The following is a 25,039-nucleotide window of genomic DNA, read 5'->3' as shown; positions in this document are numbered from 1 at the left end:
AGTACTTACCGCCGAAATAGCTCAGTTGGGAGAGCGTTAGACTGAAGATCTAAAGGTCCCTGGTTCGATCCCGGGTTTCGGCATTTTGCTATGAAGATATATTTCGGCATTCCCTAGTGAAGATCCATCCTAACAAGATCAGTAGTAGGGACGTTGGTTGGAGCGTTGGTCACGTTGTTCCAAAGTAGCTCTGTCCGGATGGATAGCGAATTCATCGGAAGGCATGACCCGCCCTATTCTGCCATACTCTCCCTCTGATTGGCTCAACAGTCAGGTGGGCCAATAAAAAATGAAAAAATAGGCCTATATAAGCGAATAAACACACCATTTTCATACTCTTAGACATATAGGTCTTTTAAAATATAAATACTACAAAGACATAATTGGACAGCTTAATTAATTAAACATTAAAATAAACATTCTCTAGCAGAAATAGGGCTTGCTTTGACTTCTGATCCCTGTATTACATCCTGGCTTCAGTATTAACAGTACTGCAACATGACTGCAACCTGTAGGCTACCACTACATTAAGGGTTTTATCAATCCTATCTAAGAAATTGTGATAATAGGAGCAAGAAGAAGCTTGTAATGTTAAAAAAAAGAGTGATGGGGAATAATTCAGCTGATGCTCCCCTTTTTTGTTTTGAAAAAAAAAAAATCTCCTTATTCAGAATTATGCAGTTATACATTTATGACAAAGATGACCCCCATTGTGATCTCAGGTGTAAAAGAAATATCCGGTAACAATACATTTCCAAGGATATTCTCAATTTCAAGCCACCACTGTCTAAGCTCAGGGCAAGAACACACCATATGCATGCGCGTGCCAGTCTCTAGTTTAAGCTGGTGCTCCTCTTGACGTCATACAAACAGCACATCTCATTATTGTGTTATATCATCAAAATCTCTTTATCCGTCAAATATACCGCATAGACAAGAGTTTGACTTGGTGATACGGCACTGTGAAACAATAAAGATAAAAGATTGAGTTAGAACGTTAGAGAATAAAATACAGAATTATATAGCCCACAGGTCAGAATAATGAAAATGCTATGTAACACCACATACTGTTTGTCACTGTATGCGAGTTAAGAATAGTAAATATGCTGAACAAAGCTACAGTTGCATACCACTTGTGTTTACATATTCATGCTAATATGAAAAATGAATTATAAACATAAATGCTATTGTTATACAAATAATGTAATATTAACCATTATTAAGTAATGAAATCAATTTAGTCAATTTCCTGATTTTCATACAGCTGACCTGTGTGTGTATTGACCTTGTTTCTAGAACGGCAGCCTGACCTGACCTATATAACAACCTGATGAGACTCATAATGGTCCACTTTTGTCACAGGCATCATGTTCATTCAATTCTGTGGTAATTCAATTTGGAAAATTGAGCCTTTCGGCAAGTGTTTCATTGAATGCTCATCAACCTGAAGGTGTCCTTTGAATTGATGGTTCATGGATTTGTTCTCTTTTTGCACATTTCATGATTGATATGGTCATGATTTTAATTAAATGCTCATTAACCTGAAGGTGACCTTTGAATCGATGGCACGTTGATTTATCCTTGTTTTGCACATTTCATTACTGACATGGTCATGAGTTCAATAACTTTCACACTAAATGTGATTAAGTTAACAAGGCTCTGTATTAGAGCCGATAACAGGCCTCTTACCAGTTAATTCTGGTTGCTGTTTATTTGTAACCTGTTTATAATGTTGCACTTATTTGAATCATCCCTGCCCAATACAAATGTTGTGGTACATTGGGATTTATTAGTTTGGCAAACCCTTTAGTCCACCACCTTTATTGTACACATATGGGTGTTGACACATTTCATGTGATATCTGTTTTTTGTAAGTGCACATTTCAACCTGATTTAAGGAAAACACGTGTCACAGCTTCACTGATGGATGATAGTTTATCAGCAGGGTGGGGGATAGTAGTCTGGATGCCTTTGTCTGTCACACAGAGAAGAATTTAACCCCAACTCCACCCACATTCCTCTCTACCAAACTGTGCCATCCACTTTAGACCCCTCTGAATTCAACTGAAAACACATATCTAAACTGCAGTGTGGTCCCAAATTCACCCTAGTGCCTTAGTTATCAGCCCTGGTCCTCTTAATGTGCTTTTCTATAACAGCTTTAACTGCAGGACATTTGACTCATATAATGGCCCCGGTTTTTGTAATGAAAGCACCATGACTCTGTGGGGAAACACCGCTCTTATAACAGCTGATCATCTATTTGTAATATGGATTATAAAACATAACATTGACATGAGCTAAAGGAAAGATAAATCTAAATGATTAGTTCATAACTTAGTTCATAATCAGGAGAAAAATAACAAGTCCCCAGCCCTCACTGAACAGAGCATGAGATGTCAGCTGATTAGTGTCATTGATTAATTGATCAGGCCCTTCATCACTAAGATTATTGGTGTATGATCAATAAGTCTGTCTGCAGAGTGATTAAATCTTTTTTTGCTAGAGCTCGTAAAAAGGGGCCAGTTGGTCAAAACATACGTCAAACCGCCTCAACTACGTCACAGCTGGAGGCATTTTAAGCATCGAAGATCGTTAGTGTTAAAGATGTATCACTCCACTCAATATTTAGGCGACCTCAGTCTACAAAAAAGGGGAGTTGTCAATTCAAAACTCTCCAAAATCCCTGGTGGTACTAAATTTTATAAGGTATGCTATAACTATTAGTTGTTACTATTTTGTCAGTGATTATAACGATGGATGTTTTTCCTCTGGTTTCAGGAAGTCGTGACGGAGTGAGACCTCTGTGTGTCCTCCTCCTCTCTGTGAGGGGCGTTGTGTAACGGCTGTGCTGCTCCGGGACGAGTCGGTCCCCGCCCTGGTTTCTTTAAATACCCTCCACCACGGTGCACCGTTACATGGGAAATAACCAGGGATGTGCTGACTTTAATCGAGATATACTTTAACAACGTGAACACCTTCAACGTCTAGTCTTTGTCTGAGCGGTACCATGGAGCTGGACCGGCGGCTGCTGCTGGCTCACTGCACGGCTCACGCCCTGTCCATCGTGGCGGGTCTGCTGGTGGTCGTCCCCATGGCTCTCAACGGCTCCGCGTTCAAAGGCCGCTGCGCACTCTTCTCCACCGGCTACTGGAGGACAGAGGACCGGGAGGAGCTGACGGGGCAGCCCGGAGACGTCTCCCACCTGGTGGTGCAGCAGTGGGGCCCACCGGCTGCCTGCCAGTGCGCCACATTTGTGGGTATCTTCACGGTGCTGTACGGTGCAGCGCAGGGCTGGAGGTGCCTCTTCTATCTGCACGGACGACATGATGAGTGAGTCTGACAGATAATCGCAGGGCTGACCTGGTTACACTACTGCAGCAGTAATACTTATAGGAGTGCACAGTGGTGGAATGTAACTAAGTACAGTTACTCAAGTACAATCTTATATTTCTTCACCACATGTTGGAAGTAGATATTGTACTTTTTTACTCCAATTATATTTATTTTACAGCTTAGTTACTTTGCACATTTAAATTATTAACACAAGATATTAATCGATTGATGCATTAATGTTATATTAATATAGGTTAATCTACCCAGCAGTATAAATAAGACAGCACCACTCCCACCCGCTGCATCAATAATTATAATCCAGTAATATATATTACGATGGAATGGACGATTCTGCAATAATCAGTACTTTTACTTTTGGTACTCTAAGTATTTAAATGCTAATACTCATGTACGGTTACTTGAGTAGGATTTTGAATGTAAGACTGTTGCTTGTATTTACACTGTATTATTGCAACTGTTACCTCTGTAAGAGGTCAATCTGAGTACTTCTTCCACCACCGGTAATACAGTAGGAGTATCTTTGCAGTAGTGCAGTAGTAGTAGTATAATTGTTTAGGTATAAAGTGCTATTTTAAATATATATTTGCAGACAGGAAATAACTTCTCTCTCTTTACTGTCATAACAATACTTGTAAGCATGTACATATCTTTATCTATCTATCTATGTATTTATATATGCAACATTTCCATTATTATGTTTGTGGACATGCCTAAAGTAGTCTTAAGTATGTAAAGTAGTTTAAAACGGTATGTAGACATGCAAGCAAAGAAGGTGACAATACGCATTAGCCATTTCTTCATCACACCTTTAGTGGGTGTGATTAATTGTTTTTCTATGAAATGAGAATAAATTGTGATAAAGTGCATGTCATTATTTCTCAAAACTCACTGTCTTTAGCTTCCTTGTTTTATCTGACCAATAGTCTAAAACCAACAACCGAGCTGTCAGATATGTGAAGAAAAGCAACACATCCTCACATCTGAGAAACAGAAACCAGAGAAAATTTGCATATATTATTATTAAATTCAGTTGATTTCATGGCGAGTTATTAATCGATTACCTGACTAATCATTTCAGCTCTAGTGGATGTGTCTGCCTATATATCCATGTTAATTCACTTTAATCTATATCAATAGTACCAAATGTCTGATGGTTGTGTGTATGTGTGTTTCTGTTCAGCACCCTGTTCTCGTCCTTCCTGACGGTACTGCTGAGTGTGTGCGTTCTCTTCCTGTCCGGAGGGGCCAGTGTTATCCTGTCTCTGGGATTCTCCTCCTGGTGTGACACTGTGACTGATCACAACAAACGGCCGTACAGGTACGCTGTCTGGTGGTGGAACATTAAATATGTGACACGTGTGTGTATGTGATCACAACTTTAATGCAGTGTTGATAAAATATTACAGCAGAGTGGTAGTCTTTTATGTAACTACGTCAGCAGTGGGGGGCTGATAGTTGTGGACTGTGAATGTTGTTGAGGATCATTTCTCATCCCTTCATGTTTGTGTTTAGCTGTGCAGAGTCCCAGTCTGTTCCTCTGTACCTGGATGTGAACACTTCTTCCTTCTACACAGAGCTCAGTCTGGCACAGGTAGGACACACACACACACACTCACACACACACACACACACACACACACACACACAGAGTGTACAATAGATAGCTAAAGTCAAGCCCAGTTTTCAGCATAGCCTCTTTGTATTTTTCCACAGAGGATTTCTTTTATATTTAGATTCAAACTGCTGAGACATGTTTCTGGAATATTCTGAGCCGCACAGGAGTCGACTGTTATTTTGTTAGCATTCAACAGATGTTCTGCCTTCACTGTGTGTGAAACAGCAGATGCTATTTATACTAAACACATTTCCAGTAAAGGCTGAAGACAGCAGTGACCTTTGAAGTTTTTACTGGAAGCTTTTGTGAAACTGTGAAAGCTTTCAATAACTGTAAAATACAGCAAATAGTGAATATGATTCAGCACAGCAACTATCAACAGAATGTATGCTTATTTATGTCACTGATTTTGCATTTGTCTTGTTTGTCGAACAAAAATCTCCTGTTATGAACGGCTCTTGTTTTAACATATAACCTGGTGCTGCTATGGCTGTTGTTCAGTATGATTACTCAGTGGTAACATCATGCAATTATTTTACTAAAAAACTTATCTCTATAATAGTGGATTTTCTTGAACCTTGAATATTGCAACAAAGATAATATGCCTATTTTACTCCCTTTTACAAAGCAATGCTCAGCTCTGTAGTTTTTCCAAACCACACAGAAACACAGCTAACACACCAGCATCCACAGCCTTGATGCTTTCATTATATAAGTGTGGCCGTGAGCTTAATGAATCACACCCCGTGTCCTCAGGCGTCTCTGTGGGGTGTGACGGCTCTGTGGCTGGCCCAGTCCATCCTGGCTTTCCTGCGGCTCTACCACTCTCACAGCCAGCACATCAGCGGGCCGTGTCGTCCCCGAGAGAAGGAGCTGCTGCTGGGTTACAGTCCGTCTGACAGCGGCTCGCCCACACCTCCACATCCTCCAGCAACACCCACCATCTTTGTCTAACTGAGAGTGTATGAGGTAGTGACGAAAGATAATACACTTCATCTTTTTTTCTCCTTATCTCTAATGGTAATGTCCACTTTAGTTCTTGCTACTGCATGTAGAATATGGGCATGAAAGTGTACGTTTGTATTTAAATATAATTCATAATTCATCATCTTTAGAATAGAGACTGAATGATGAATCATATGGGCGTACGTGTCAGCTGATACATATAGAAATGACAGATTTGTTTCAGTTCATTAAGAAACAGTGTTTCTATTATAGAGTTTGTCCTCCAGAGAGCACTGACAAGTTTATTTATACTTTCCAGTATCAGTCAGGCTGTATTACATAATGATATGATGTTTGAGCAGGGATAGCATCACTTACATTACAGGACGCTGGCAGTTCAGTCTGCCCTGACACCAGAACTTAGCTCCAGTTTGTTGCCTCTTATGTATTAATTACATTTGAGCCACAGAACTAGGCATCTGTTTTTCTAGATGATAAATACCAGTTGATTTAAAATCCCCAAAGTCTTTTCTAACCATGTGGGTGAAAACATATTCAGTCCACTGCACGATAAAAAAGATCTTATCGTTTAAAGCACAATGATGCATAACCAAATTGATAAAACTGCTCACTTCAGACAACAGTGTGTTTGTATCTTACTTGTTAACAAGCTGCTCCAAATACTTAAAGATACGATACAACTTACACTGGAATTTATTTTGCATCCTCAGGCGGCTGCACACAGGTTCAACATACAGTTACACATATGACACTTTTTATAGATGTACAGAACAAATCAAACAGTCGTCTTTTTAACTTTTAACATCTTCTTTTTATCAAGCAGCAGACTGAATATGTTTTCATCTATATGGTTAAATTATTCTGGAAATGCCTCCGACAGCACAAAGTGTTGTTAGCTTCTGCGTTTTTTAAAGCTGTGCTGGAATTAGTTGATTTTTAGCTTCAGTGTAATGGTGATACACGAGAGCTACAAACTGGGACTAACCTCCACTGTCTTGGGACAAAAAGGGATCTTACAGAATAAAAAGACACACTCATCAGAATAGTTGAAAACAGATGTGTTCAGTGATCTAATGACCACTGTGTCATTTAGAAGCTAATAATGATCCTCCTCATTTGACTGTGACTTTGTGAATTAATGCATTATAATTTATGCTCATCACTGATGGTGTTTTTCTTACAGTCTGTTTGAGTATATATTTAATATGCATGGTTGTTTACATTTCTGCTGGAGTCTGACATTTTGCACAGTCGTGTCCTCGTCAGGGAGAATACACTTTGTGGACTGTTCTGAGTATAATATTCAGATATTCAGATGTAGCACTGAGGCGCTTTTATTGTGAAGCATGTGGTGAGAGTGTGACCGAGCCACTGAGTAACAGGCTCACTGTGTGAGCATGACCCAAATGCTCTGTTGTGTAACGGAGAAAAAAAATCACCGCTGGCTGTCTCTCTTCTTGTGACGATTTTTATCATGATGCTGTCTGTCTGGACGCAGCCGCTTTCGGGGCGTTAATGAAGCAGTCAGATCTCCTCAAGTGATACTTACAGAGTCTTTAGAGAGTAATGAAGAGACACAGGATCTGTGACAGTTTTCATGTTGAGAGAGATTTTGTGCAGAGCCCAGAGGGGTCAGTGAAAAGGAAAGAAGTTATTCACTTTGCTGAGTTTCTAAAACAAATGATTCAAAGTTGAACTAAACTTCTCTCCTGTTATCACAGACCCAAGTGGTTGTAATGACACACAGACAGCGGAGCAGGAAATCTGAAGTAAAGAGAGATGAGTCAGTGATGTCACTTGAATTGTAACATATGAAATGTTTTTGTACTATAATTGACAATGTTCTTCCTTTTTACCTCTTATATCTGTTTGTGCTCATTTGCATTCATGTTTTTTGCATTTGTCTTGTTTGTCAAATAAAAAGTTTCCCATTCTGAAAGACTGTTGTGTCAACTGATAAATCCTAACAAGGTACATCCATATGTACACCAGTACTGACTGATGCGTTTGTTTGTTTTGAAGTTGAGAATTTCATCCCACTAAAGGCGGGCTGTGTCATACTTTATTTCTCTCATCTTTTTTTAAAAAAAGGAACATGACTAGAACATACAAAAGGGATCAAATAAATGGAGCAGATTTGGTCAACCAGGGGGATATGAAAGTTCATACATAATAAGAGCAGGTTTACTTTGTTAATGCTCACGGAATTTCTTAACACTTCATTAATAAGACCTCCACCTCCTCATAGAAACACAGAAGTTTAATTTTCTTACTACACAGGTAGACATGGTGCAGTTTTTCTGCAGGAAGGGTACTTTTGTAAATGTTGTATGGTTACTTAGTAAAGGACTTAAAGTATTCCTCCCACTGCTGTCACTGACTGACAAAAACAATTGCTTTATTATATGATCAGTCTTGATCTATTCACAGCATATTACAGTGGCTTTAACACTGCAAGATGAACAGCAATGGTGGGGTGTAAATGAGTACATTACTCAAGTTCTGTACTTAAGTACAGAGTCAGGGTACTTATACTTTACTTGAGTATTTCCATTTTATGCAACTTTATACTTCTACTCAACTACATCTCAGAGGTAACTATTGTCTACTGCACCACATTTGTCTGACATCTTTAGTTACTCTTCAGAGTGAAAGTTTTCCTGTCCAGTGAGAGCCATCTATCTCCAGATGTGTTGATTTTCAGTCTTTGTGATTCACTGAAGGATGAAGTGTCCCCTTATGTGTTGAGAACATTCTCCTAATTAGCTAGAAAATGCATCATCATGAAGCAGAAAACAGGGCAACTTGATGAAAAGTTGACGTTTCAGAGATACATGGTTCTCACAGGACAGTGATGCTACAAACATACGATGATATAAAAGAATATGATGCATTGCTATAGATTAAATTACCCAACAGTATATAAAGGAGTCAACATTAGAACAACATAAAAGCATCTACAGCAGTACTTACTTAAGTAGGGTTTTGAAGTGGTGTTTTACTTGTAGTGGAGTGGTATTAGTAATTTTACTTAAGTAAGGGATCTAAATATTTCCACCACTGTTGAACAGTGTAATTGGTTGTTGTGGATAGCAGAGAAAAGATGGATAAAGCATAAACAATGTGGATCACCCATGTTAGACCACCAAGTGTAGTACCGTTTCTAAGCATGTGGCGGCAGCAGAGAGTAAATTTGAGTGTCGCATCTGCCGAATATTGGAAGGACGAAGAAGAAAACAGCCAATCAGAAACAGGGCTCCATATTGAACCGATGTTTTGATCCCAACCGCTGCTCTTCTTCCACAGTTTACTTTAAGTTTGCTTTTTGTCACAACTCGAGTAATAAGACACTTAAATCTGTCCTCACACGGTAACAATGAAGCTAACGGACATTAAAAAGCTCAAAGTAGCGGAGCTGCGGTCCAGACTGAAAGAACTGGGGTTGGACAGTAAGGGTCTGAAGGCTGAGCTGCTGGGCAGGCTGTGGTCCGCGTTAGAGGCTGAGCAAAACGGGAAAGACGGTGATGATGAAGAGGTGAAACTACAAAGTGACAGCTCACTGACACCTTCAATAGCGACGGAGACAGTGGAGGTCTGTGCTCCACCCTCTTCACCTCCAACACGAGACGGTGTTACTGAGCAATGTAAACCGGACTGTACCCGAGAGTACACAGACACCTCCACACAAACTGACCCCGGTCTGACAACACTACAACACAGCTCTGAGTTTGTTTCAACACTACAACAGGTTTCTGAGTGTGTTTCAGAGACTGTACCAGTGTACCAAGAGGAGGAGGGAGAGGGTATAGTGCAGCAGGGAGGTGCAGAGGATCCTGGAGAGGACAGGAGGGCTGTGTCATCAGAGGAGATGGGCAGAGGAAGAGCTTTCTACGAGTTCAAAGAGGAGATACGATACAAGAGGTAGTAGTTTAGTTAGTGGTGTTGCAAAGAGACATTTAGCTTCAGATTCATTCACACTTAAAGGAGGAATAACGCCCATTTTCAAAACTCATACATGTTATTCCTGTGGTCTAAGACAGTCAAAAAGTGTAGTAAACAATAAACTCTGGAGCTGCTCCAGGGACAGTTAATTGAAAAAGATGTTATAAATTACTGATAGCATCCATAGAGATTTTCTTAAGTGTAACAGTATGATAAGTGTAATATAGTAAAGCTCATTTATGTATAAAATGAAAACAAACAAAGTCAGTCTCCCATTAATTGGATTAAATTAAATTAAAGACTTTATACCCTATGACAGACTTTATACCCTACGACAGGCATGTCAAAGTCTGGCTCGAGGGCCAATTGTGGCCTGTGCATTTTCATTTTAAATGCCAAAAATAATAATAATAATTTCAAAATATACTATGTTTATGTGGCCTGCCATGCACTATTGGTCAGTCAATCAAGATCACTTTTAATTTATTTCTGTTCACCTTACAGTGGCAGCATTATCATACAGTTTGCACTACAGACTGTATGATAATGCTGCCACTTAGTTCCTCCTGCAGAGGTCCTACTAAGTGAAATAATGTCTACAAACTTTGTAGACATTATTTCGCTTAGTAGGAACTACACAGGGGGAACTAATGTGTTATCATAAACAGATGGTTAACAAGCAAACCACAAACAGTTACCTTACAGCGCACATTTCCTGCCAGCGAGAAAAAATGGCCACAGCAAAGACGTGTAAACTCAACAGCATGGGCCCCAACTTGAACTGAAGAACAGTAGAGAGTTGAAAACATTTCACTGAAAGTTGAAACAGTTGTTTGTCTCATTTTTATGACTTTATTTAAAAAAAACTTATGATGTGAGAAGGAGCTGGCCCTGGCTCTCAGGTACAGTGCCCAATGACATCACAAATTTGAGACTTAATTCTCTGGTTTCTGGCTTTGAGACAGAGGTTCGCTCATGTTCATAAATATGATTGAACTTTCCTAGACCATTTGGATAACATATTGGAATTCTAACTTTAAGTGGTGTTCCCCTTTAAAGTACACTTCAAGAGTACTAATACACTTAAAGTAGGCCTATATGTTAGAAATAAACATTTATAACAGGTGGTAGACTGTTAGTCAAGTGTTTTCATCAGTTTTATGTGGGGCAGAAGTAGAAAGTACAATTTGGAGTAGAGCTGCAATGATTAATTGATTAGTTTTCAACCATTAAATTAATCACCAACTAAATTGATAATTGATCAATAGGTAGTCAAAATTCTTTGATGCCAGCTTCTTAAATGTGCATATTTTCCGGTTTCTCGACTCCTCTATGCAACTAAATTGATTATCTTTGGATATGGTCAAAACAAGTCATTTTAGGACGTCATCTGAGACTTTGGCATAAGCACAGATTGAAGTTTTTCACCATTTTCTGACATTTGATAGACCAAAAAATGTATTGATTTATCGAGAAAATAATATACAGATTATTCAACAATGAAAATAATCCCCAACTGCAGCCCTAATGTTGCGGTACTTGTACTGTACTATTTTATAAATGTTTTTATTGGAAATACTAAATAAATTAATACTAAATAAAAGCATAAGTATAAAATTATAAGTCTCTCATTTTTATGTTGAGATGGCCTTACAGGGGACCTTACCCACCAGACAAGTACAACAAAACATTGTCTCTGTATAGAAAATATCATTTGTACTAGTTGTTATTGTAACGTGTATGAAAATTGAAAGTGTAAAAAGTTAAAGAGAGAAAAATAAGAATCCTTTAAGCATAGTCTTATCATTTCTAACTTCACAAAAGCTGTAACATCTCTAAGCCGCAGGAAAATAGATGAAGCCTCGGGAAACTTCAATAGAAGTGAAGTGCTTGCTAAAAGAGAGATAAAAACCAATATGTCTGACTGTGAAGAATTAAATTATGAAAAATCAAGAGACCCTAAATATTGTTATGGTAAATGTTCATATCAGTTCTCAGACCTTTTGTCAAGTTCATAAATCACATAATCACAGAATTTACATAGTCTAGAACAAAAGAAAAACAGGTGACTGAGACTACAAGAGGAAGCTCTTTAATGGAGAGGGTTTTATTAAGCAGCATGCGTCTCTATCTCTTCTGAACCAGAGCCAAATCACCAGAACCTCCAGTGGACAGAGTGGAGGCAGAACAGGAAGATGAAGATAAAGTCAGACTCAATCCATGTAAGTCTTTGGACAACACGCATCACCTCTCTGTAGAAACAAACCTCATGTAGTTACAGTGTTTTAAACTATGATTGGTTAATTCTGTCACAAGTCATGAGAGCAGTGCAGAAGCATTTTTTTATCCCTGTCGTTCCTTGTTGTTGCACAGATGACAGTCACCTCCACTTTGAGGTGGGTCCTGATGGTGCATGTGGCCAGCCGCGGTTCTGGGCTCGGTTCCCCTTGCTGTGGTCAGGCTGCAGGCTCACCCACGGGGTGCTGCAGGGCAGGGTGGGCTTTGAAGTGAGGCTGGAGAGGACGTTGTTGACTACACAGCTGGAGGGACAAGACGATCATCATGGTCTGAGAGTCGGCTGGTCTGTGGCCGACGCCTCTCTGCTGCTGGGTGAGGATTAGATTCATTTTAGGAGAAGTGATCAGAACAGAAGCACCTTCTCTGGAGATGTGTTCAGTCCTGTTACGTTCATTGTCGTCTTTCTCCCTCTGGCTCTCTGTCTGTCTCATACCAGGTGAAGATGAATTTTCTTTTGCATATGATGGACGCGGTAAAAAAGTCTCAGGTGGGAAGGAGGAAGAGTTTGGAGAACCGTTCTCAGAGGGGGATATCGTCGGCTGTTATGCTGTGAGTGATATGTTATCTTCAATTCTTCCTCTTATCACAGTCATTGAAACTGTTGAATCTTAACTTTTTCATTTCTTTTTATAATCCCAACTGTGTGCTTGTGTTTGCACATCTACAGTCTTTCTCCACAGACGGTGCTGTTCAGCTCTCTTTCTATAAGAATGGTCGTTTCATGGGTGAAGCTTTTTCACTGAGCTCCTCCGGTTGTGCTTTGTTCCCTCACGTCCTCTGTAAGAGCTGCTCAGTCAGAATCCTCCTGGACCCCACAGCTCACAATTCTCCCTGGTACCCCGGCCCTCCAGGGTTTACACCGCTGACAGCTCTTCCTGCGGGGCAGAGGGTGCGCACAACATCGCCTCCTACCTCCAGAGCACAGTGTGAGGTGAGAGTCAGCAGCTGGGTTTCCTTCCAGAGTATTTGAATGTGTGTGATGGAAAAGCTGAATTTGCCTGGTAATGGTAATATGCTAATTTGGTTATTTTCAGACTGAATATAAAAGTAGCTGTTACATTTTAATCTGTATGTTTTTCCCTCCAGGTGTTGTTGATGGTTGGTCTTCCTGGTTCTGGGAAGAGTCACTGGGCCAGGACTCAGATGAAGAAGCATCCTGAGAAACAGTACAGGCTGCTGGGCACAGAGGAGCTGCTCGCATGTATGATTGTCAGTCAAACCTCCAGTCTCCACTCTCACGTTTTATTTTCACATTCAAAGATGATGTTCAGTTTTCTGACCAACTGATCCAAAATGTTCAACCTGTGTGTGTGTGCGCAGAGTGGTGGACAGAGGGACAGCAGGGTGCAGCAGGCCTCTCAGTGTCTCACTGATTTGATTAAGATTGCTGCTCAGAGTCCTGGCAATTATATCCTCGACCAGGTAACACATCAATTTTTAGCTAATATTTTAGCCTTCTGTTTAGCAAAGCCTAAGGCTCACAGCTTACTTCAAGTTTATGTTTATGTAGCTAACGTTAGCTAGAGGCTTGAATCATAGCGTGTCATCTTAAAAGGCTTTAGGCTTTAGGCTGAAACATGCCGGGGTGTTACAGCACTTGGATGTTTTATTCCACCTCCTCTCTGCCATGTCCTCTTTGTCATTTCTCTGTTTCCAGTGCAACATCCTCTTCTCTGCACGGCGTTACAAGCTGAAGCTGTTCACAGGCTTCAGGCGCCAGGTGGTGGTGGTCTTCCCCTCAGCGGACGTGTGGAAAAGACGACTGTCCCAGCACCAAACCAGTGATGGGGAGCAGATCCCTGAGACTGCCCTACTCAAGCTCCAAGGTCTGACACATTTCACAGGAAGTATAACATGTGGTGATTAATACCTCATTGCCCCAGAGGCATTTGCATTTGATTTCCCTCATGTTTCTACAACTTAAACTTCCCTTCTTGTCTCCAGTGAGCTATACTCTTCCAGAGCAGCAGAGCGACGTGCTGGAGGAGCTGCAGTATGTTGAGCTGCCTCAGGAACAGGCACAGATGCTCCTACAGGAGTTTAAAGATGAGGCTCGCAGACTGCTGCCCCCGGTCCCCAAACAGGAGAAGAAGAAACCCAGACTACACAAGAAAAGACCCTACCCTTACGGCCCTCCACCCTCACATAGGATCCAGTGGAGTGGACATAACGGTCAGAAAGAGAACTGATGGGCAGCCTGTCGGAAGACGTGATGTTTTAAGATGTTAATTGATTTCTTTTTGGTCTTTGTAGGATGGAGCGACACAAGATTCAACGTGCAGCCATGGAGGCAGCAGCCAAGATATGTGAGTGTTATGCGGCTGTGAAATCTCACACAACAAACCTCATTGTGACATCATCAGGGCTTTAGCTTTGTCCTTATCTTAAATGCACTTTAAGGTTAAAAGGTTTGTGTTAAACAAAATCGCCTGGGGCTGTATTCATAAAGCCTCCTAGTATGAAGAGTTGTTCTTAATGACAACTCTCTATAAAGTTCCTAAAATTATAACTCTGGTAGGTATTTTTAGGAGGCTAAAATATGTTTTGTTGCTGACCCCTCCACAGCAATAAATTGACTAGCTCTCATGTCGTACTTCAGCCTGCTTCTCCGAACTGGGCTGTGTTGACTGACATCTACTGTAGTAAAAGACTGACTGTGGATGAGTACGCTGTACAACCCAGGGTGTCTGCAGGTCCCTAAAAGGTCTTAAAATGTCTTAAATTCAATTTTATAAATCTTAAATGTCATTAAATAGTCTTAAATTTGAATTTGTTAGGTCTTAATTGCCACAAAAAATATCTAAAAAATATCTAATTTCAAGGATTTTTATATTATATTTTTATATTATTTTATTTTTTTTTATTTTTTGGTCAAAATGAGTCAAGCTCCTCTCTGAAAGTACACATCACTGATGGTATAAAAACTTGCACTTTATACTTGCATTTACCTGTTAACAACTCTCATCTAATAACCATATACCTTAAAGCTACCTCTGCACCGGACCAAATATATTTTCTTATTTTTATACTTACCTTCAATGCTTGAAAAAGAAAAAGATGATTTGTCCAAAAATCAGTCTTAAATTTGATTTTTAAAAAAGACTATGAAAAGGTCTTAAAAAGCATGGAATTTAGGTATTTGACGCCTGTAGACACCCTGCAGCCCCATTTCAAAAAATCCAGACTATCCCTTTAAGACTAGATCCTGGTAAAGTTGATATAAGTTACTCACAAAGCATCTCAGCCCTGAAGAGAGCTCTCAAGGTGAAAAACTGTTAGGAGTGGGAAGGAGGACTCTCAAGAGGCTGAAGAGGTTCTTAAGCAGAGAAATAATGGTGGTAAGACAAGTATTCTCCAAACGCTGGATGACAGTGAGTAAATAAAATGCTTCAGATTCGATGGTGCAGGGATGATGTTTGTGGTCGATCTTATTAGAGATGCAATCACACTAACACTGTGACACAGGAAATGACAGCGATCACAACACTAAGATATTTGGTAACTAGAAAAAATGCAACAGTGCAGCAGTGATGACTTGAGTCTGTCTCAACCTTCCATCAGCAGAGTGATTGCACTAACAATTACAGCACATTCAGTCTCATACAGGCCTCTCACAGAGAAGGCACAGGTGTTACTAATAATGCTAATGATGACTGTTCTATTCAGGTGCTCCAGTGAGAGTGACAGTGAACAAGTATGCCAGTCAGGGCTTTTGATGTGTCACACACAATTCCCATGCTTGAATGGTGCCAAATAGGTTCCCCGTAAATGTTAATTAATTAAAATTACATTTTTTTTAGCTAGTTTGCCTCTTTATCAGGCCCAGTTGAATACTGCAATAATAATGTGTGCTTATTGTCACAAAATCCCACGGCACACCTGAATTGGCATCACAGCACACCAGTGTGCTGCAGCGCACCATTTGAGAACCACTGGTTTAATCAATGTACCAGTGGGGAGGACATGAGATCAGTTTATGATGTTGGCAGAGAAACTGCTCGCTCATCTGAGGCTATAATTAGGTCAGAAGAAAAATAAATTATAGATGTATTGTCAGACCAATTCTCACTGCTGTCTCAATCTAACACACTAATAATCTTAATTACCATTTCCTCTTCGTTATACACCAACTGTGTTTGGGATGAACCTGAGCTTGTTTCGACAGAGCAGTCACATCCACATTCAGCACTTGTCTGCTTTTTAAACCGCTCACAGATCATAATTAACACAGCTACAGCCACATTAAGCTTCCAGAGTAAACCAAACCTCATCGTCCTTTTGTGTCATTTACATTTCAGTGGAGTGTGCCTTATCAGGACCAGGGCTACTACTACAGAGACGTCGGTTACAGCGGATACGAAGGTTACTGCTGAAGAAACATGGAGGAAGAAGAAAGAGATGCCGCTGCACTGTGTTTGTTTACAAGGACAATCATTCTAATGATGTCTTAAAAAAAAGATAATTACATCAGCAAGTGATATTATAGACTAGAGACTAGGGCTGGACGATTAATCGAATTTTAATCATGATTTCAATTTTGGCTTCTCATGATCATAAAAACATAATCGAAGAAAAACGATTAATGCGCCCACGGCGTGTATGTAAGTTCCTGTGCTGGAAAAGCATCGTGAATGCGCCTGTGTTACGTGCAGCAGCAGTAAGCGTGTGACGTGTGTGGATCAATACTATGTGGAGCGAGCGATTGAGAACATGGCAGAAAGGCAGCCTTTGATTGAGAAGAAAGGTAGGACAACTTCAGTCATCTGGAAACATTTTGGCTTCAAGTTGACGGACGTCGTGGAAAAAGAAATTGTTGGCAATGTTTGTCATGCTGTGGCGTCTGCCCCCCAAGGCAACACCACCAACTTATAATCGTGTTTATTAATCGTGATTTCAATATCAATCATTTTTGCCGTAATCATCCAGCCCTACTAGAGACAGAGAATTACAGACCACAGGATGTGTTGCACTTGCTGCTTTGACAAATCAAAGAAAATCAGAGTTGTAGTATTTAATAATTTTAACCAAGTCACTTTGAGGGTTTTTATTCTAAAAAATATTTTTAAATTTTAAACATGTTTTTACTGCACAGTGTACAAATATACAATACAGTGTTTTGCACAGTGTTAACACCAGTATTGGTCAGGTAGTGATTACAGTAAATGAAAAGGTTTCTTTGTGTATTTTTGATCATCTGGACACATTTCCTGATGCTACTAGCTGAGTGTCGTGTCCTCGCTCTCCGTCAGGCTTCACTGTCTGATACAGCAGCACGGCTCCTTTAGCTGAAGGACACAGCTCCGACCACAGAGGGCTGCTTCTGTCCAGCTGCAACACCTCCTACAAATGTCATGGACAACAAAATGCAGACTTGTGTATCAACATCATGTTATGATCACTGTGCTTTCTTTCTAATGCAACTGCCAAAACAAGGAAGCTCATTCATGAGTTGCTATTCAGACAATATGTAGCTTAGGGCTGGGCAATAAATTGATACTGTAAGTGTTGTTTTTTCCTGGTTTTAAAGGCTGCATTACAGGTGATGTAAATTTCTGAACTTAACAGACTGTTGTAAATTTTGTATTAATTCCCTTTACCCATTTAGTCAGTATATCCACATTACTGATAATTATTAATTAAAATCTCATTATGTACATATTTAGTAAAAGCACCAATATCAAAGTATTTGGTCAAAAATATCTTTTATTTTCTCCATATTGGTGCAGCCCTTCTGTAACTTTAGATTACTCACTGTTCTGCTGAGGAACACGATATCTGTGGACTCATGGGCCTCTGCTCCTCCTTTCCAGTACAACTTTCTGACCTCATCAGACGTCAACGAGCAACTGAGGACACACCGAAAACAGACTCTTCATTAGGGCGGTCCACTATTTTCCCAAATCATTTTTCAATTAGATTTCACAACATAGTGAAAAATGCCCTGTGTAGTTTCTGAGAGCTCAAGGTTACATCTTCAAATGGTACATTTCCTCCGACCAACAGTCCAGAAATCCAAAGGTATTTGGTTTATTATCATGTGTAGCAGCGTTTCTCAAACCTCTCCTGGAGTAACTCTTGTCCAGCATGTCTTAGATCTCTCCCTGCTCCAAAAGAGATGATTTAAATTATCAGCTAATTATCAAGCAGCTTCAGGAGTGCATAACAAGTTGATCATTTGATGTAGGACAAGAAATACTCCAGGAGAAGTTTGGGAAACGTTTATGTGTGACACAGAAAAGCACCAAATTCTCACATTTAAGAAGCATGAAACCAGTTAAGTTTTGGCTTTTTTGCTTAAAAAAAAATACTAAAACGTGATATATACTACATTATAAACTCTACACTCTGCCTCTCTCTCCACTATTAGATTCCAGTGGGAGGATGATGTGGCTCCTAAAATCACAGATCTCAATTGGCAGCCTGTTCTTCAAAGAATTCACTCCTCAATTTGTGCCAGACACGGCCTCCTACAGTTCAAGGTCTTGCACCGCCCTCATCTATCCAAAGAAAAGTTAGCCAAGATTTATCCAGGGTCACATTCCTTATGCAACAGGTGTAGAACAGTAACATGATCCCTCATTCATTCTCATTTTCTGTGGTTTTTGGAGTCAAATTTACCCCTTCCCCACTAATTGCAATTTCAGAGTAGTTGCAGAGAACATACCTCTTCCTAGACGCTACATAAATGCTGTTGCCTTTGCCTCCTTAATTGCTCGATGCCTTATACTTACTAAGTGGAAGCAGAAGGTGTCTCCCACACATGTCCAGTGGGCTGGTGATCTTATGAGTTTTCTACACTTGGAGAAAAAAGGGTGCATGCTGGGTGGCTCTACACGTACATTTTACAGGACATGGCAATCATTTCTGACAGATATGAAAACACTAAACTGTAAGATGTTTCAAAATTGATTCTTCCTTAGAGCAAATGACAATGTAGGCTGGCTGTAGACAGCTGTGACTGATGTATAAATATATTTGTATGATTGCGTGTGTGTGTACTTATGTTTACATTTTGGCTTATGTATGATTGAAGTGTGTATCTCACCATGTATACAGTCTGTACACTGTTATTTTAGATTTTATTTAAGTCTTATACAACCTTTTTTTCCCCATTCCCAGTGGGGGAACTATAGTAGTGTATAACTGAGTATTACTTGAGTATTTCCATTTATGCTACTCTTTACTTCTGCTCCACTTCATTTTGATTGTTAAATTAAACTATTAATTGCAAAAAAAAATCATCAAAATAGGTGCCAATTAATTAACTGACTAATTGTTGCAGCTCTACTCTACATTATATCTTTATAAAAAGTGATTCAAGACAAACTCCCTTCATATCAAACCAAAACTGAATGAGTACCTGACGTAGAACTCAGCACTTGGTCTCCCGGCGCTGGTGTGATTCAGAGCGACACCCATCAGGACCGGCTCTCCGAGGGAGCTCAGAGGAATATTCACCTGCAGACCAACAGAGGGAAGAAGGTGTGATGTCACAGTGACATTCAGGATTGGTTGAAGCTGGGCAACAAGCAGAGCCGCAGCGGCATCAGGAGTAAATGACAGGAGCTCCAGATCTCAATCCATCTTTACTCTCGTTATGACCCGCTGAGTTTGTAGAGGACAAGGGACATGACCACAGGATCATCAGCAGGATGAACCTGGTCGACCTGTCCCAGACTCGTATACTGCAGGCCCTGAGGAGTGCCTGGAAACAGCTGCATACAACCAGCCACTGCACATACAAGGCAGTGAGTCCTCATACTAAATAGATCCTCTGGGCACAAGTGTAAGTAATCTTAAATCATACCTATGACGTAACTGTGTAATTGAACGTCACCTCAACATGAAATAACAAGTCTACAGTGGACACTTTTCTCACCTCGTCTCTGATCTCGGCGCACACAGATGAGAATAGCTCTGAGACGACGAGCCTCTGCTGCATCATGTCCACACTGATCTGCTCCTCACACACTGCATGGCCCAGACGCTCACACACCACCTGAGGAGGTGCAGCGACAGTTCAATAAAACATGACGCATATTTGAATGACACTTCATTTTCTTTATTGACCTCACCTTTGGTTCTGGGTGACCTCCGGGGATGTCCAGGAGCCCCCCTGCCTCCGCCACCCTCTGGCTCCTCCTGATGAACACCACCTGACCGTTGTCCGTACACAGGATGCCACCTACACCCAGAGGCTGAGCCAGCAGCACCAGGGGATCACTGAACTCCTCCTCCCCTCGCTGACGAAGCTCTGCCACTTGACATGACCAGTTTGTTCCCAGGTAGTCCTTATAGCATGTGAGGCCTAGTCTCAGAGTGAGGAGCGGAGTGGTGTCTTGATCATCTGTGTTTTTGGAAGAGGGTTCAGCTGTGATGCTCTCGCTGACACGGTCTACACTTTCTGTCTTCACAGGTCCGTTTCTGTCCAAACTGCTCTGAGCAGCATCATGCAGACCATCAGTGATACACAGATTCTCCTTCACTGTTTGTCTGCTGTGTTGTAACTCTCCCTCCTGCTCCTCTGCACAGTCTGAGAAGGAGATGAGGGTTGGCTGAGAGCATGAAGGGTGTTTAGGAGAAACAGAGGGTGACGAGGCCAAGCAGAAAGAGTGCAGTCTGAATTTGGACCCATTGAAAAGCCACGGCTCCTTGGACACCCGCTCTGTCCACACCTCATCTATCAGACGCTCTAGAGCCGGATCTGTCTGCCTGTTGAATCTGAGGAGGGACAGGAAGCAAACAAACTCTTCAGATTACTACGGTTTCAGTTTGCACAGTGTCAAACTACTGCATTAAAGGATAAGGCTGGTGTTATTCTATATTTTCTTAACATCAAATCTCATAAAAATCTCTTCCTACCATGTCATGTCATTCTTTAAAGTTCCTCTGTGGGCATTCACCCCTAAAAACTCATCTCTGTTCCCGTCATGCCTTAACATGGCTGAGATCTAACTCTACACCTTTGTCCCATTTTGTATGCGTGCATCTACCTGCTCACCTTTACCTCTGCTTATTAAACACACAAACATCTGCTTGTACATGAGCCTTCAGGTTGCCAACGTGATCAAACAGCTGATTGTGTGTTGTTAATGTTAAATGAACCTTAACCCTGATCGCCAGCTCTGACAAGCTGAAGTGAAAGTTAGTCAACCTGCAAAATGCTGACACGTAGCCACACCTCCTTCTCATGTGATACTCCACAAGCTGATGGGATTGGTTCGTTAGGTTTGTGACCTCACAAGTGATCATAATCTGAATCAGTGGGTGTGCTCCTTTTCCTTTTGCACAAACTGGCAAAAAGTGATGCTGAGCTGCGAGGGAGGAGCATATCCCTTAAATGTAGGGGAAAAGTTTGCTGGTGGGAGCAGACTTTGGAATACATTAGAGCGATCAAAGTTTATTGTGGCACTAATCTTTGATGAGATACCAATGCCACAGAGGAAAGAAAAATACCAGCAATCACCTGCTGGCCGCTCTCATTCAGTTGTTATAGCAAAATGTATTGTACTCTGTATTTAGGGCTTCGACTGTAATTGTAATATTGAATAACTGTTGTGTCTGTATGGGCCATGTGGTGGAGGTAGGCATACATGTCACTGTCGTTGCACAAAGTAAGTTTAGAAAATAATATCACTTTACTGTAATGCAGCCTTTAAAACAGGAAAAGACAACACTCAGATGCCAAAATCTAAGACATATCACGGTATTGATATGATATGGATATATTGCCCAGCCCTACGTGTAGCGTATATAACACCACATGGACATGCTAACAAGGTAATAACTTGATTTTCACTTGAGGGGTTTTTAAAAATAAAGCCCAATATCTATGTAAGTTTTGTGCCATTGTTTAGTAGAAAAGTAGAAAGGTCTTATGTGATATTTACACATTCCAGAGGCCTGATTAATGATCCTACCTTTCAGAGAGCTCCACTTGTACTTGAGACTCCAGCAGCCCCCTCCAGGCTGCACAGTGCAGCAGCAGAGACACCTCAGAGTCCATCATCTCTCACTATGGATTCTCATTGACGTCTCTTCACTCACACGGCTGCAGCTCTGTGAGGGTTTTTAACTGTTAATATTTCTACTGAGGAAACAAAATGAAAGAAAAAAGAGGCTGTAAACATATTGTAAAGAGCTGAATCTGGCAACCCATCTAAATGCAGTAAATAACTGTGTCCTGGTCAGGAAGTATGTCCACTCCTCATACACAAACAAACACGCCATGAACACACAGTCAGGGGCAGCACAGATCATTTGGTTCATGTCTAACAAGCCTGCAGTTATTTAAACGTTGAATTTAATTACAGGTGTAAGTTTTATCAGTGAAATCAAATAACTCCTGAAATGTTTAATAGTGTAACATTTGTTGAATAAATATATTTTCTTCTCAAGTGATTAAGAAAAGCAAATATGAAGAAGCTAAAGTGCAGTCACATTTTGAGCCTTCTTGTGTATAACAAAGTACTCCCCCACAAACTCACAGTCCACCCACACAAGTGTTTCCACGTCATCTGTTAGACTCGTCAGAACTAGCTGTACTTTACTGACATCTCCTCCACTCTCCTGCTTGTTATAATAATAAATAATAATGTTAATAACGCCTTTCAAAGCACTCAAGGACACTTTACAAGCCACAGTAAAAAAAAGCAGCAATGTAGGCCTATCCATAGATCATAAATAAATATTAGGTATGAAATCATCATCATAAAGTCATCATCTGTGCAGGTCACCATATCATCTGCAATGATGCATCAACTCACACCTTTATCAGTGTGATCTGTATATGCATGTAACTCCCAGGATAACTCCTGAAATAACTGAGTGATTGGAAATACCTTTAAAAGTAACTGTGTCTGTGTAGGTGTCAGGACACTAGCCCAGGCATTGATAAACAGCTGATAACTGCGAGCTGGAGCTATGAAAGGAGCCAAAAATTAGACAAAAATCATATTTTTCCGTCTGCACAGCATTGTACAGTTTGTTATGGATCACATATGTGGCTACATTAATGTTATTCTTCGTTGGATTTACTCGATGTTGTGAAATGTTCCGACTGAAACCTGACTTCAGAGATGAACTAACTTACTTTCATTTCATCCTGCAGCTGAGAGCACACAGAGAGACCACAGACTGAGTGCCAGTCAGTCTCACATGTTAAACCATAACGCCGCCAGTATTTAGTACCGTGTAAAGGTTAGTGCAGAGGCCTGAACATGTGTTAAAACTGAGTAAAACATTGTAGTTGATTAGTCTTACCTTCCGAGGTGGAAGCTTATGTAGAGGAGGAGAATGTAGGTTCTTCCTCGTTTTTGAACAGACGGCGAAATGGGTTCATTATCACCACCCAGTGGCCAAGCGTTGGAACTACATGTATGTGTGACATCATCAGAAATATTTTACTGACTGCTGGTAGTTGTTTTTTTAATTTAAAACATGTGATATTATACGTTGTGTAGCATTCAAAATGTATAGATAATATAGATAAATCCTTTATTTCACCTCTGCAGGTGAACACGGCAAAACAAACATGTGCAGGGGGCGGGGTTGTGTTGTGTCAAGATCCCGGGAATCAACAGTAACTTCCGGTCATAATCAAACTTTAAATACTGAGCACTTTGTTACAAGTTACAAACAGTAATCAGTGTTGGGTAGTAACTAGTTACAGTAATTAAATTGCAAAATAAATGTAAAAGTCATCAGATACAGTTACTGAAAAAAGTTAATTGAATTACAGTTAATAATCAGAATGTTGGTGTGTACAAAGGGGTTATATCTAAATATATTCTTTGTTTTAAAATGTTATATGTAGAATATGACATTCCTTCTTTTGCTTTGCATCTTTTTCACTGTTCTTTTGGCATAGCCTAAATCTGACATTTTTAGTTTCACTGCCCAGTTTAAAACATCTATCAGAGAAGTAATCGAAAAGTAATCAAATGTCATAGGTTACACACTTTGATGAAGTAATTACAATAGTACAACGTATTACATTGTAACAGGGTAACTAGTAATCTGTAATGCATTACCTCTCAAAAGCAACCTTCCCAACGGTGACTGTAATACAAATAAAGTACAAGTGCAGCTATTGTTTATGCGCATAGATAAATACTAGAATAGAATTTATGTTAATCTTTTAGCACTTCCGGTTCTCTCGTCTAAAAGTCAATACGTTTTTTGAATGGGATTTTGGTAAAATGCCTCAAATAAGGTCTGTGGTTAACAAAAGCGAGTATCAGGTTTTGTTCTACGACATAAAACACGTCAGTAAATACCCTACTTGTGAATTTTGAAGCTTTTACGTGTCGTAAAAAAGGCGGTTGCTAACAAGTTGCTCAATACGACTACAAACCCTGTCGGGGACAGTAAACGTCATCACCCCCGAACAGGCGAGAGTGCTGGCAGTCCGCCATTACAGCTTCTTATTTAGCTTAAACAGTCTGATTTCCCCATTATACAATGTTTTTATAATAAAGCGGCCGAAATCAGTTGAAAGCTTAGTGGCGGTGACGTCAAGAGTCATGCGACCGTGGAGTAGTCATGTAGTCCGTTAAAGCCTAACGTTAGCTTTTTACTTCTGGCGATCGCAGTTAAGCTTCAAATGCGGTATGAAAGGTGTTCATATGTGAAGATTATCTCGCTGAACAAAACCTGTAAGTATCATAAACTTGTGTTAGCCACGGAGCTTATTTTCTGACATAATCCAAAACGCAATGCAAAAATCACATTCACTTTCTCTTCCGGGAACCAGCGCTATGCTAAACTTCCGGGTTTTGACGTCAGCCCTGGCACACTCTATAGGCCATAGCAATAAATAAATCAATAAATTATTATTATTTATTATTAGTAGTAGCAGTA

The 25,039-nt window shown here is 40.3% G+C and overlaps 3 protein-coding genes and 1 non-coding gene across 11 annotated transcripts; 3 read left to right on the top strand and 1 right to left on the bottom strand.

Annotated features, from left to right (window-relative positions):
• The first annotated feature begins 10 nt into the window (after positions 1–10).
• trnaf-gaa (transfer RNA phenylalanine (anticodon GAA)) lies at positions 11–83 on the top strand. The gene has a single exon. It is a non-coding gene; the product is annotated as a tRNA-Phe (tRNA).
• Positions 84–2,824: 2,741 nt separating this feature from the next.
• LOC117248485 (transmembrane protein 179) lies at positions 2,825–7,877 on the top strand. Of its 2 annotated transcripts, XM_078169396.1 has the most exons (5): positions 2,827–3,333; positions 4,538–4,675; positions 4,870–4,948; positions 5,729–5,926; positions 5,964–6,103. In XM_078169396.1, the coding sequence occupies exons 1-4, from the start codon at positions 3,011–3,013 to the stop codon at positions 5,924–5,926; spliced, it is 738 nt and encodes a 245-aa protein (XP_078025522.1). In that variant the 5' UTR covers positions 2,827–3,010; the 3' UTR covers positions 5,964–6,103. The 2 variants fall into 2 exon arrangements, with proteins under 2 accessions (XP_033469545.1, XP_078025522.1); XM_033613654.2 differs by having other exon boundaries at positions 2,825–3,333; positions 5,729–7,877.
• Positions 7,878–8,908: 1,031 nt separating this feature from the next.
• Positions 8,909–17,680, top strand: LOC117253701 (heterogeneous nuclear ribonucleoprotein U-like protein 2). The gene is made up of 11 exons (XM_033621318.2): positions 8,909–9,859; positions 12,026–12,102; positions 12,254–12,490; positions 12,615–12,727; positions 12,846–13,109; positions 13,265–13,387; positions 13,499–13,600; positions 13,836–14,004; positions 14,123–14,350; positions 14,432–14,484; positions 16,477–17,680. The coding sequence occupies exons 1-11, from the start codon at positions 9,315–9,317 to the stop codon at positions 16,549–16,551; spliced, it is 1,986 nt and encodes a 661-aa protein (XP_033477209.2). The 5' UTR covers positions 8,909–9,314; the 3' UTR covers positions 16,552–17,680.
• On the bottom strand, positions 17,211–23,561 carry nudt22 (nudix (nucleoside diphosphate linked moiety X)-type motif 22). 7 transcript variants are annotated; one of them, XR_004501418.2, is made up of 8 exons: positions 23,441–23,561; positions 22,099–22,268; positions 20,254–20,899; positions 20,058–20,177; positions 19,539–19,636; positions 18,910–18,970; positions 17,931–18,024; positions 17,211–17,518 (listed from the first exon to the last, which is right to left on the bottom strand). XR_004501418.2 is itself a non-coding variant. In XM_033621330.2 (7 exons), exons 2-7 carry the CDS (start codon positions 22,185–22,187, stop codon positions 17,369–17,371), a joined length of 1,197 nt encoding a protein of 398 aa, XP_033477221.2. In that variant the 5' UTR covers positions 22,188–22,268; positions 23,441–23,561; the 3' UTR covers positions 17,211–17,368. The 7 variants fall into 7 exon arrangements, 6 of the variants coding, with proteins under 6 accessions (XP_033477221.2, XP_033477251.2, XP_033477239.2 ...); XM_033621330.2 differs by lacking the exon at positions 18,910–18,970; XM_033621360.2 differs by lacking the exon at positions 18,910–18,970 and having other exon boundaries at positions 22,099–22,237; positions 23,441–23,548.
• Positions 23,562–25,039: the final 1,478 nt, after the last annotated feature.

Source organism: Epinephelus lanceolatus, chromosome 7 (genome assembly GCF_041903045.1).
Source record: "Epinephelus lanceolatus isolate andai-2023 chromosome 7, ASM4190304v1, whole genome shotgun sequence".
NCBI lineage: Eukaryota > Metazoa > Chordata > Actinopteri > Perciformes > Serranidae > Epinephelus > Epinephelus lanceolatus.
This window is presented reverse-complemented; position numbering and strand designations above follow the sequence as displayed.

Coding starts and splice junctions, on each gene's coding strand:
- LOC117248485 (XM_033613654.2), top strand. CDS start 3,011: ATGGAGCTGGACCGGCGGCTGCTGCTGGCTCACTGCACGGCTCACGCC. Junction 3,334..4,537: donor CTGCACGGACGACATGATGA/GTGAGTCTGACA, acceptor GTTTCTGTTCAG/CACCCTGTTCTCGTCCTTCC. Junction 4,676..4,869: donor CACAACAAACGGCCGTACAG/GTACGCTGTCTG, acceptor GTTTGTGTTTAG/CTGTGCAGAGTCCCAGTCTG.
- nudt22 (XM_033621330.2), bottom strand. CDS start 22,187: ATGATGGACTCTGAGGTGTCTCTGCTGCTGCACTGTGCAGCCTGGAGG. Junction 20,178..20,253: donor GAGGTCACCCAGAACCAAAG/GTGAGGTCAATA, acceptor GCACCTCCTCAG/GTGGTGTGTGAGCGTCTGGG. Junction 18,025..19,538: donor AGTGCTGAGTTCTACGTCAG/GTACTCATTCAG, acceptor GTGTGTCCTCAG/TTGCTCGTTGACGTCTGATG.
- LOC117253701 (XM_033621318.2), top strand. CDS start 9,315: ATGAAGCTAACGGACATTAAAAAGCTCAAAGTAGCGGAGCTGCGGTCC. Junction 12,103..12,253: donor TAAAGTCAGACTCAATCCAT/GTAAGTCTTTGG, acceptor GTTGTTGCACAG/ATGACAGTCACCTCCACTTT. Junction 13,601..13,835: donor GCAATTATATCCTCGACCAG/GTAACACATCAA, acceptor CTCTGTTTCCAG/TGCAACATCCTCTTCTCTGC.